The sequence below is a fragment of the Octopus bimaculoides genome, chromosome 4, assembly GCF_001194135.2.
Source record: "Octopus bimaculoides isolate UCB-OBI-ISO-001 chromosome 4, ASM119413v2, whole genome shotgun sequence".
In the NCBI taxonomy this organism is placed as follows: domain Eukaryota; kingdom Metazoa; phylum Mollusca; class Cephalopoda; order Octopoda; family Octopodidae; genus Octopus; species Octopus bimaculoides.
In genome coordinates, this window is record NC_068984.1 from 100,258,959 (window position 1) to 100,272,940 (window position 13,982).

Genomic DNA, 13,982 nt, shown 5'->3' on the forward strand with positions numbered 1-13,982 from the left:
GGGGGGGGGGTAGGCTAAGTCAACTGTATTGTCCCCAATGCTCAACTGGTTCTCATTTTATCAAACTTGAAAGGATGAAAGACAAAGTTGACCCCAGCAGAATTTGAACTCAGAACATAAGGATGGACAAAACGCTGCTAAGCATTTTGCTTGGCATGCTAAAGATTCTGCCAGCTCATTGCCTCTCGATGTGGTTGCTCAACATGCTAGATATAGCAACCTGATCTTTAATATCTTAAAAAAAACAACCCAAAATACAACCATATTGGACAATATATAGTCCAAGGCATACTAAATAAATGGGTTGGTCATAGTTAGAGTACCTTTGATCATATGCATCCTTGATTAGGGCTGATTTAAAGACTACAGAACAACAAGAACTCTTAGAAATAATGTCAGTTATCAACAAAAGAAAGAGCTGTCCCCATCCCCTTATCAACTGATATCTCTAAACTGTCATCTTTGGCTTCCTCTCAACAATTCTGCCTTATCAGTTAGTGAAAAACAGATAACAAGGATATGAAAGTGGCAGGAAGGTGAGGACAAAGACACACAAACAGAACAACCAGGTGGGCAATATCAAATGCAAGGAAATGGACAGAACAGAGATAAGTCAATAAGGCCTGAAGGACAGAGAATGTGCTATAAATTAAAATACACACACAAACACACACCACGAGGGTGTGGGGATAACAATGTCCCATTTCACATGACCAATAGTCTTTCTACAACTTTTATTAGTATTTTTTCACACAGACTCATTTGCATATTCACAAGTCTCCACTAAGCTTCCTATTTGTCTCTGTGTCAGACAAACTTATGCACTGTAATTCAGGATGAGATGAGATAGGCCAGCCACAAGCCAACTAATGCTTTGCTAGTGAAACTTAATAAACAAACTGTGCTGAAAACCATCATGTGTACGCATGCATATACATGTGTATGGTTGTGTCAATGTTTAACAGTGAAAGCTGGTGTGCTTAATTGTATCACTTTCATCCCCGCTGCTTTGTCAAAAACATTTTTAAGCTGTTGAATGTAAGAAGAAATGTGTTTAAGAGAAAATAAACACCCAATTGAAATTGTAAACTGAGGTCGATATGATTCACTAAAAACCTTTGAAGACTACAGCCAACTGACTGAAACCAGCTAAAGGGTATGACACCAGTTTTATATGAAGTAACATTAATAAAGAGATCTGGTGTTACATAGTTCTCTTCAGATAATATTCTTCAAATATTCTGGTGCCATGGCTTCAGTAAACTGAAGTAATGTAGAATAAAATGCTCTAGTCAGAAACAATAAACATCTATAGGAGAATTGAACTTCAGGTCTTTAAGCTGGTAGCTCAATTCCTTAGACAATTGGTCTCCTCAACTTTACACATGAGTGGCAACAGAGAGAGAGAGAGAGAGGCTAACAAAGACAGATCAAATTGTAAACAATGGCTTAGTCATGTACACAAATTCAAATTAGCTAATTAGAAAATAAAATACATAAATCAATCATTCTATGGAAGGAGAGAAAGTGTGTGTGTGTGTGTGTGTGTGTGTGTGTGTGTGTGTGTGTGTGTGTGTGTGTGTGTGTGTGTGTGTGTGTGTGTGTGTGTGTAAGAGAGAGAGAGAAGAATGGGACACTACCTCATAGTCTCGTGACCTTTCCGACCTTCGATAACAGCAACAAAAATTTGTTAATTCTTCTGTTGTACAAGCATCAAAGAAATCTGGAAAAATAATGAAAAAACAGGTTCAAAATTAAGAAAAAAAAAACACACTAAAATTGACCCCAAGTGACACACTATTAGCATCAATCTACTTCCATTGCACCCACACCTCCTCCTATAAAAAAAAAAATTAAATGCCTTGGCTTATCTCATTACAAATAATGAATTGCTCTTTTGTATCTCAAGTCAGCCAAGTCTAAATGTTTATTAGCAAGACTGATACATCAAAAAATTTGTTTTAATATTTTAAAAATTGGTTTAATTATTTGTTATTAGACATGTTTCATTATTTATTTTTTACATTTTTCAGTTAGAAATTTCAATATTAAAACACAATTGTACTTAATATATCGTACATATATTGGATTATGCAAAACAAATTTCTTTTAAATGTTTAATCAAAAATTACACCCGTGAAGAAGGGATTAAAAAAAAACACTGGCTCCAATTATAGTCTCCTCATTAGCAGTTAGTATTGATGGATGTAGTTGTTATAAGTAAACCTTTGATCCAGCAGTGATTATGATGAAAGATCTTCCAGTCATGCCCATATCTTTTATTCAGCCACAGAGTAACTAGAACTATATTATTCAGAGTCTTTCTTTTATGTAAGATAACAGGATGTGATTTCAGAGATATTTTCTTGCTATTGCACGTCTACAAGCAATAATGGGGTGAACTAGGCCTTATGCAACATTAACAACAGCACATTCAATAAAGGCTGCTGTTTGGAAGTTTCTTCACATTAAGCTGATAAGAGATCAACATAGTCCTATAGACAAAATGCTAATAAGGAACCTCAGTTAATTATCCCAGACCTAGCGCCAATTCTAAGCAACTGAATGTAATGAGATCAAATGCAGAATCTAGTGGAACTGAATCTAAGACAAACGTTCAATGCATGACATACATGAAGACTATTACAGAAAACAAAGGACTCACTTAAACCCTACTTATTCCTTAAATCAACAAAACTAAAAGATCCCTTCCTGCCTCTGTATTATCTGTAACACGTTTTTATCAGCTCCTTGCAACTGTGTGTGAGTGTGTGTTTGTGAAAGAGAGAGAAGATAAATTGTCAGACAATTTTCGTTGATTTATTAATTGCTATTTTGACACTTTTACTGTCACATATGTAGGGGTCTGATATATGTTCTGGTCTCAATTTCAGTGAAACAAAAGTGTCGCCATCTTTAAACAGTTGTAACAACACCAAATCTCTCCTATACAAAACACCATACCATTTTGGAGAAGGACACATTGAAGGTAGTTGGGATTCACTGTACTGAAGAAAAAGAAGGATTCTTCATGGGTGGAGTGCCTTGGTTCACAATTCAACTAAATCAAGCATATGCTGGAGTTAAACAACAGGCTTAAAGTATTAATGGCTGCACATTCTCAAATTGATAAATTAACCCACCAGTTGTGTAGTTTACCAAACTTTCACACAGTGTATGTATTCAAAATCAGTAAGATGGAATGCTTGGTCAATCCAGCAAAAAACCACGAGTTCAATATTCACTGGCTCTCAATTTCCATTGTCTTTCATATATCCTGTATACACCCTTTCCTTCAACCCAGTATTTATGCCTATTATATACACATAAACACACATTAGGCCAGTTAAAGCAGTGATTCCAGTTCATTTGTCAAGGCTGTAGATATTTAGACCAGTTAGGGTCAGCTTTCATGGTCTGCCTACTCACTTCCCCTCTGGTCTTTCAACTGCCCACAAGGTCATGACATTTGAAGGACAGCATGGGTGCAGTTTCTGGAAGGCACCAGCTTATGGGGGTCATACCAGTTAACTACCATTTTAGATAATCCTTTTCTTTTCAAGACCACCATATTTTCTGAAAGATATAGCTGCTATCTTTAGCTGGTAAAGTGACCCTGTAAAAACTATACAAAACCAAGCCTTCTCAGTGACCACAAGAAATAATTGTGGTGGTTGACAAAAGGTTTAACTTTACATTTTTATCTCAAGATTTCTATTTAAAACACACTTGCCTTCATTCAAATCAATACTAATTTATAAACAACAATCTGCAATGGTTTATTAAAAGAAAATGCCTTTTGTCAGTCATCTTAAACTTGGTTCAGTCATTAGACTGTGGCCCTGTCGGGGTACTGCCTAAAAGTATTTCAGTTGAACAAATCACAAACCAGCCCCAGTACGTATAGAAAGTTTTAGTTTTAAATACATTTTAAAAATCTAATCTAATTTTAAATTACATAAGACTTTTTAACAAAAAAAAAAGGTAGTCTCAGATGACTTTGAAAAGTATTAAAACATGGGATTAGTTTGAATGCCGAACAATAACTTTATTAAGGGTTGTAAATTAAATATTTAATCTATTAATCATAAGGCCTGCATTTTGTGAGAGTAATAATATATTATATAGACTTCAATCAATACTTGACTGATTCTTTATTTTACTGACCTAGGAGGGATGAAAGGCAAAGTGACCTTGGCAGGATTTGACCTCAGGGGCAGTAAACAAATACTGCATGACATTTTGTCTGATGCGTTAGCAATTCTACCATTTCATCACCCTTCCTACCAATAATAACTGTTTCTGATTTATGCCCAAGGACTGCAATTCTGAGGGGAGAGATTAGTTGATACCATTGACCTTAAAACTACCTAGTACTTTTATTTCATTGAACCCAGGGGGGTAAACATGAAAAATGGGTCTCAGCACGATTTGAACTCCGAGTATAAATGGCCATAACTGAAGATGGCAAAGAATTTTGTCCTATGCTTCAATGATTCTATAAATCCAAATAATAGTAATGGTAGCAAATTTGACACAAGGCTAGCGGTTTTAGCAGGAGGGGGTTAATCAATTACATTGATCCCTAGTATTTCACTGGTACTTTACTTATTTTATCAACCAGGAAAGGATGTAAAGCCAAACTGACTTTGGTAGAATTTGAACTCAGAATGTAAAAAAAAAAAAACAGAAGAAATGTCACTAAGCATTTTGTCTGACACAATGACAATTCAGCAATTTTGACAAGATGAGATGCCTGGAACTGATTTCATACACCTACAGCTGAGGGATATATAAGAAAGACAAAGTTATCCTAAATGGTTTGGAACTGAATGTAAGCAGACGAAACTAATCACCACAAGGTACCTAATCAAGATTGTATGAAGCATTGTAGGATGAAGGGTAATGATGAACCCTCTATTTTTAATCATATGACTGACTGACCTAGGGCTAAACAACACTAATTTCTGTTAGTATTAGTCAGAGGAAACCATGATGTCACGTGTATGTGTGTATGAGAGAGAGAGAGAGAGAGAGAGAGAGAGAGAAAGAGAAAGAGAGAGTGATTAGTGGAAAGATTCTTTGTTTTAATCATTCTGTCACTTTACAGACTATCAAATAGCTATACTAAATTCTTACATGTGCGGATATATATATATATATATATATATATATATATATGTAATAAGAATACGTAGAACACAGTATGTGTGGAACAAACACAGAGTCGTTCTTTCTCTGTCCCTTTCTGTTTATATTTTGCTATGTTGTGCGTGCACACACGCGCAGACACACCCATCCACGTACAGCAATACGTGTATTTCATCATCTTAATGATGCAGAAGTCAGGGTGGCAGCACAGCTAGAAAAAGGGGTGTAAGGAGGCAGGGCTTGGGTGGAAAGTTGGGTAAGTTAAGTAGTTAGGGAGTGGCTGGAGAAGAATCGGAGGAGGGTGTTGGAGGGAGGAGGAGAAGGGAGAGTGTAAGGAGCTTACCAATAGTGGTGGCGGAAGAGGCAGAATAAGGGAGTGTGCTTAGCAGAAGTAAATTGTTTTTGAAGCATTGACACAAACATTGAATTACCATCCACTACACACCCCCAACATCCACCCTCACCATCATCACCACAAGGCCAACTTATGTAAGTAATCATTTAACCCAGGGTCAGCCCGGATCCAGTAGTCATGATCAAACGCATTCTAAGTGAGACAATTTTGTCTTTGTATATCTAAGGATTACATTATCCACTGCATCCGTCTATTTGAAAGATGGCATGATAAATCTGCTGCTATTTCTACCAGGTCAAATTGGAAAGTATGAAAGTTTGTGAGAGGTGAGGGGGGGGGAGGGAGGCAAGGGGTACATACCAATGGTAATAATTTCAGATTTGTTTGGCGATAAGACATGAGATTCCAGCTACAGACTTCACTCAGGATCATCAACTAACTCCCCCACAACCATCACACACCCATACTCAAACAAAATATTTCCACAACCCCATCCCGCACACCATCAAAAATACGTAAGCATTCCTCTACTACAAAAAATTCATAGTCCAATAAAATAACACAGACATATACTGACAGCTGTTCACACATTCATACATAGGCTTAAATACATATATGCAGTCTTTGAGAAAAAAGAAGAAAAAAATAGCCAGATTGCCTTCCCTGTGTGTGTGTGTTATAGTAACATAATACTGTGTGACACCATCTGATTATGGGTGTGAAGGTAGTGATATTGGGTGGTAAGAAATGGTTCTAGAACTACCAGGGAAGAATGAGAAAGAAAATTTTAGTAATACAAGTCTGTATATATATATATACACACACACACACAAGGATATATATAATGTTTGTGCATTAGGAATAAACAAAAATTGTGTCTCCATTTTCTTTATTCATCTCAACAAGCTGAGTCTTCAAACATTCGTGATTTACATTGACAACAGAGAAAGCAGAAGGGAGTAGCCTTATTTTTCTTCAAATATTCTATAACTTAAGAATGGTTGTAGTGGTGCTGGTGTTAGACCAGTTTGGGAGAGGGAGAGAGAGAATGAAAGCAGTGGGGGTAGAGGGTTTACAGATAAGTTAGAGAGAAAGGGCAGGAGGGAGCTAAAACCATGAAAACAAAAAAACAAAACAAAAAATAATAATAATAATAAATAACTAGTGGTGCCAGAGAATCTAAGCTAAGAAAGAGGGTAGTGTGTTGGGAAGAGAGGTGTGAAGGGGTAAGATGGGGGTGGGGGACACAGTGTAGGGTGTATATCAGGAAGTCCTATGGAATGTAACAGTGGCCTAATTAATAGTCATGCTTTGAAAACAAAATTAGATTCTTCCACATCAACGTTTTACAATTTATACAAAAAAAAAAAAAAAAAGGCACTGCACCATACTAAATTGTACTGCAAGTTGTTATTGTTTAACACCAGGTCAATCTTCATCAAGATGCACCATATGCAAATGTACCCAGAACTACATTGTCAAGGAAATTTGGCTGTTATTTCTACTATATTGAGTAAGGAACATGGAACTTACTACTTTTTTTTCTTCTTTTTTTTAACTCAACAATTATTTCTAGCTAACATATTTAATGGTACCTACATTAAATATGTTACTTATATAACTCTGGCTTTTTTCGGCAGATGTCAACCCTGAGTAATATGTACTATAACTAGCCTAGAGTAGGACACCATGGAAGTCTTATTTGCTTCAGGTCAGTTCTAATTGAGGCACACATATGACCATCCCATATTTTTCCTATGTAGAGTGAACCCAACGTGCCAACCCGTCCCCAGTGTTTTCTTTGAATGAAGGTTAAGTGCAATTTGAGAGATCTGTCTGCTATTTCCAGCAGGCTGAGAACAAGTTGCTTAGTTTGAACACATCACTGCTGATGTCATCAGTTATCAGAAGGATGGAGTGTGTACAAGGATGGGTTGGTGAGACAATATTACTAACTAATATTCGGTCACACAGCTAACGGCAGATAACGATTTCAAGGGCATTTTCATTGCACAGCACCTTAGGCTGTCTTCTACTACAGCCCCAGGCCAACCAAAGACTTATGAATGGATTTGGCAGATGGAAACTGAAAGAAGTCCATTATGTGTGTATAGATGAGGGGTTGCTGAAAAGTTCCTGGCTTTGGGTAAAAGAAAAAACAGGAGGATCTCTTTTACTTGTTTCAGTCATTTGACTGCGGCTATGCTGGAGCACCGCCTTTAGTCGAGCAAATCGCCCCCAGGACTTATTCTTTGAAAGCCTAGTACTTATTCTATGGGTCTTTTTTGCCGAACCGCTAAGTTACGGGGACGTAAACACACCAGCATCGGTTGCCAAGCAATGCTAGGGTGGGGGGCAAACACAGACACACAAATATATATATATACATATATACGATGGGCTTCTTTCAGTTTCCGTCTACCAAATCCACTCACAAGGCTTTGGTCTGCCCGAGGCTATAGTAGAAAACACTTGCCCAAGGTGCCACGCAGTGGGACTGAACCCGGGACCATGTGGTTGGTAAGCAAGCTACTTACCACACAGCCACTCATTCCCCTCTCAGATTCACATACATTTGCGTTTGTGATTCCTCACCACTGGTGTTGGTTTGTTTACATTCCCATAACTTAGTGGTTCAGCAAAATAGAGACTGATAGGATAAGTACAGGAGCCAAATCATTACACTAAAATCTCTCATGGTGGTGTCCTAGCATGGTCACAGTTCAATGACTGAAAGAAGATATATTTCTGTGTATCTGTATGTATGTGCACTCATACAGTTTCATCACTGTTCTAACATTCATTTAACCACGCCTGCATCTTCTCTCTCTTCTTCTCTTTCTTGTTTAACGTCCGCTTTCCATGCTAGCATGGGTTGGACGATTTGACTGAGTAGTAGTGAACCAGATGGCTACACCAGGCTCCAATCCGATTTGGTAGTTTCTACAGCTGGATGCCCTTCCTAATGCCAACCACTCCGAGAGTGTAGTGGGTGCTTTTACATGCCACCAGCACGAAGGCCAGTCAGGCGGTACTGGCAACGGGTCAGAAAATTTACTGAGGCACATTTTCCTAAGATTTGATGCTTTTGTTGTCACCAACTCCCACCTGTTTCAAAGCAAGCCAACATTTCCTCTGGTCTTTTAAACATGAACAGCATAATGGCTGGATATATCTTCAGAGAAGACTGAAAACAAAATGACATTGCTGATATGATGGTAATGTCTGTTTATAATCAGCATGGGACGTCAAGACAAAGAGATCCAAACACACAATAGGCTTCTTTTAGCTCCTATCTACCAAATCCATAAACAAAACTCAGGTTGGTCTATGGCTCTAGATTATAGCAGTGAGATTGAACCCAAAACAATGTAGGTGTAAAACAAACTTTTTAACCACATAGGCATGTGTGCACCTATATACTCTCTCTCTCTCTATATATATATATATACACACATATATATATATATGTATATATATATATATATATATATATATATATATATATATATATAGGCGTTAGGAAGGGCATCCAGCTGTAGAAACTCTGCCAAATTAGATTGGAGCCTGGTGTAGCCATCCGGTTGCACCAGTCCTCAGTCAAATCGTCCAACCCATGCTAGCATGGAAAGCGGACGTTTAAACGATGATATATATATACATGCATATGCACATACACATACATATATACACATGCATATGCACACATACATATATACATATGAATATGCACACATATATATACATATCTATAAACATAGACTTCCACATAGTTTGTGTCTACCAAATTCCGCTCACACTCCCCAGTATTTCGCTGCTCTGTCACTACTACTCTATTGCCCAAACCTTCACCGCTAAAGTATACAACTCTTACAATGTAAGCATAAAAAGTACAATTTTAATTCTACCACTTATATACTATACACATGTACATTCAAAAATGATGATGTGTGTGCATACATATTGTAAAACAATGCTGAATAATAAGTATTCACCTAACCCATGCTGGCATAGAAAAATGGTTGTAAAATAAACAAAGAAGCAAGTATGGCAAGCCAGAGTGAGAACAATTATATTCAAACATACACACACACAGACATATATATTTATATGTTTGTATACATACACACACATACAAATATATATAGGCATACACATATGCTGCATCATTTATGTCAGACTGCATGATCTCTCCTTACAACACCCACTTTGTATTTTCATATCTTGTAAGATCAATAAAATAAGCAACAAAGTCAACATAATCAATTAAAATGTTTGAAGGTGCCGCCCCAGCACTGTCACAGTTCAATAAATGAAACAAATAAAAACAAATTAAGAAAAGAAGAATAGGATACATGCACTGAACGTATTGAAGAATTGAACTAAGGACGTTTCTGTTTTAAACCAAGTGTGGCTGTTGAGAAAAAATTATGTCAATAGTCTTGTATGTTTTATACAGTAGCTCAAGTTAAGGCCAGATTAATAAAACACAGGAGGTCAGTGTTTTGAAGTTGTAGATTGCAGGTAGGGCTAAAGAGCACTGGAGGATGCGATAGATGTGCTCACTGAAGCAACCATACATACAACACTCAGTTTCACTGATGAAACAAGTACCGCAATGTTTGCATATGATGCAGTGTCGGATATTGATACATGAACAAATTGATGTTTTGGGTGATATATTACTGGAATTTGGGATCAGTGATTGATGTAGCATGTGTGGCAAGCGGAAGTGAAAGTACTGCCTTGTTGGATGTGCTGTAGAAGATGAAAAACTTGCCTTCTCTTTTGAAGGACATGTGGTGCAGGCAAGTTTAGAGCTACAAAGGGCTCAGAGAAAAGAAACTGGAAGTTGCAGAGAAGAGTGTTTCAATAGGAAGGTGGCCAAAGAAAGAGTGAAGAGGTGCAAGGAAGACAAGAATGGTTATGGGGTATCACATATATGCAACAATTAAGTCCCTGACTTTTCCTATCATTCTCCACCGTGTGCATGGGCTCATGGATGAAAGATAAACAAACATTATTCTCACTCACTCAAAGATTTTTGCTAAAAACATTGCAAGCACCACTTTCACTGACATACTAACTTAAGAAACCAGGAGAGAGTTTCGCAATAAATATCTTTGTTAATATAGACTATCACTACTGAGCTGAATGCTTGGATTCAGTTTTTAAAAATACACACAAACACATGTATATTATATATATATATATATATATATATATATATATATGAGCCAGTGCCTTCTCACTGGCTCCCATGCTGGTGGCATCTAAAAAGCACCATCCGAGCATGGTTGATACCAATGCCGCCTCACTGGCCCCCGTGCCAGTGGCATGTAAAAAGCACCCACTACACTCTCAAAGTGGTTGGCATTAGGAAGAGCATCCAGCTGTAAACACCTTGCCAGATCAGATTGGAGCCTGGTGCAGCTTCAGTCAAATCATTCAACCCATGTCAGCATGGAAACTGGTTGTTAAACGATGATGATGATAATATACACACATATCAGTTACCCTTTATCTATACATAAGTAGTCAAGTCCTTATCTTTAAATCTGATATTAGTAAATATATATATATATACACACACACACCTATATGCACCATACACTCCTATCTCCATGCTATCTAGTTGCATATATGTATAATAACAAAATTCAATTTATTCAGAATGACTTGCAAATTCTCAGAAAACAATAAACCCTGTCCAGCAAGATAGAGTGGCTTTAGATAAAATAAAAAAGTTGATTTATTACACATCCATTGAAAAGGAGATTTCATCATGAAAAAAAGATATAAAAAACATTGCTTTTCTAAGAATACTGAACTTCCTGGTTCACAATATTCATGGTGTGAGTGTATGTGATGTTACATTATCTAGGTGTAGTGGTACATACAAGTACTAATATGTTTCAATGATAAATTGAATGTACTTATATTTTCAGGAAGTTGTAAACAATTTTGAAAATTAAAACTTGAATAAAATATATGTAAGGTTTCAAATTTGTTTCAAAGTCAGTTGCTGGAATAAATGTCCCATTGATAATGATTTTTGACAACAGGAATTTCTACTGTCTCCCTCTCTTCTCAACCCGGGACATTAAACAAAATCCTGTCCCACTGATCACAGTTATCTAGTCTGGTCTTGTGACTGTTAACAAATATTTATCATCTGTTGTACATTCAGGCGAAATGGACAAAATACACTATTTATTTGGCCTTCTTAATATTCTGGGTATGAATCCTGCCAGGATCATTTTTGCCTTTCATCCCCATAGGGCCAATGAAATAAAGCATTATTAAAGTACTAGGGTCAACTGAATCTACTATACTCCTCTCCAAATTTTATGTTTAGTGTCTATGTTAGAAACTGTGGTAAGTGGCAGTAGCTGGGAGAATTGATAGAAGAGCAAACAAAAAGTCTTCCACTGTTGAAGTTCCTCTAAGTTGACATAGGTCAATAATTACTGGAGTAGATTCAGTCATGCTAATATAACTTTTTAGTATTTATAATCAGGCCATATCAAGCCCAAATATTCTATCTATTGTATGTTCAAACCAACCAGATCCAGCCTCTCACACCTAACCTACAATGTATAAATAAACAATCACATCATTGAAATCTTAAAGCTACGAGATAATGCAAATAAATAAGCATCACATTTGACAGAGTGATCTGAATGCTAAAGGCTTAAGAAGAAAGCAGAAGTGATGTAGTGTTGATCAATATCTTATAGTACTTATCATCATCAATATTACGGTAAGTGTGATACACTGTTAGAAACATTTGGTGATTTTCCTCAATAGATTTTATCTTACACTGTTGCAAGATACTAGCAATATATTGAGGTCAATTTAATCAGCCCCACATCTCTCCATGAAACCAATGGCACCGTGCCAATATTTTCAAGACAGCAGTGTCACATTGGCAGGATATATGTTTCATAATCTTTAGTTATCTGATTGGGAGTCAACTTTTCCTTCAATTCTTCTGAGGTTGGTATGTCCTAGTAATAAACTGGACATTGTTTCGACTCCACATACAACTTTCAGACATTTTACTGATGTAAAGCACCATTAGTGACACCATTTGTAGAAAAATGGTAGATGAAGGTAGGTGCCTCACTTTTGGCTTAAATTCAAACAAGATAAGGCACTGCATTTATGCCCTCCAATCTAATTGACACCAGTAATATTATGGCATAACTGAAATTCAAGCCAAGAATGCACTTCCATCTCACTATAATAATGATAGTCTTATTACAATTAGACTGCCAGTATTAACATCACCATGATGTGAATGACATTAAGTTATCAGTTGCCATAACAAGCATGAACACCTATCACCATAACAACACCTATTATCATTTTTATTTTTCAATTTGCATTTGATGCAAGTTCCTTTCATATATATGACACTAATACTCTTGCAAAAACAAAACAAACAAAAAGGGAATATCACACTTCACCCTTTCATGACCTTACACCTAAAGAAATATAGCTCTAAGTTTGATCTTGAAATAATCAAGAATTTGTATCGGCTAAGTAAAATACCTAACTTTTTCATTATTTTGTATATATTAAGCCAGTATTTGAACTACAAATTTAAAAATTCATATACTAAATAATGACTGAAGGTTTTAATTTAATTATCAATATTTTAAACCAGTTTTGTATCATCAAGTTCAGGGTAGACTTAGGCAGGTTTAGTATAAAAAGAGTTAATTAGTGGCATTGCTTCATTGACAGAAATAGTTTTTTGTGAAATAGGTGTGGGTGTTTTTCTCTTCCTTATTTAGTTGTTCGAGGAAAGCCCAGATCATACATAGCTTTTATGTGTTCCAAAACACTGTGATATACTTAAGACAACAAAATTAACTCTTAACATTAGCTTAGCACAAGAGCAGAAGTTTCATGAGATGGCCAGATTTATTTGTTTTAAATATATCTTATATCATGTCTTTAGTGATTAATAGTGTTGTTGGTTATAGGTTTCAAATGTGAAAGCCAAACTAGAATAACTACAACTGCTAGTTTAATGACCCTGGAAGAACAATAGATAAACTAGAATGATGACTGTTAGCTTATTTTATTGATTCTAGAAGGATGACAGTTAAACTGAAATAACTACAACTGTTAGTTTATAGATCTGGATAAGATGGCAGGTCAAGTCAGCCAATGGTGTGATTTGAACAGAGAATATAAAGAGACTTTAAAGTAAATAATGGTTCCTAACAAAGGTAGAAATATTGGTGAAGATGTATGAACATTGCTTTATTAGTGGTACCTTATCAACCCCACAGAGAATGGGCAGCAAAGATACTACAAAGGGGTTTAAACTTACACAACTAACAGTTATGATTACGTAAGATCTGTAGTCCCCTTCCCCCTATCATACTTAGTAATTAGAGTAATCCTTTCTACTATAGGCACAAGGTCTGAAATTTGGTGGGACTCAAGTGCTCAACTGGTA

At 36.4% G+C, this 13,982-nt stretch overlaps 1 protein-coding gene across 2 annotated transcripts in view; it reads right to left on the reverse strand.

Moving 5' to 3' along the window:
* The window catches only part of LOC106867328 (uncharacterized), a 151,419-nt gene that overhangs the window by 18,581 nt on the left and 118,856 nt on the right, over window positions 1-13,982 (reverse strand). For both annotated transcript variants that reach the window (XM_052967314.1, XM_052967315.1), the window contains one exon: window positions 1,641-1,723. In XM_052967314.1, the coding sequence (XP_052823274.1) occupies window positions 1,641-1,723 (83 nt within the window). The remainder of the gene's footprint in view (window positions 1-1,640; window positions 1,724-13,982) is intronic.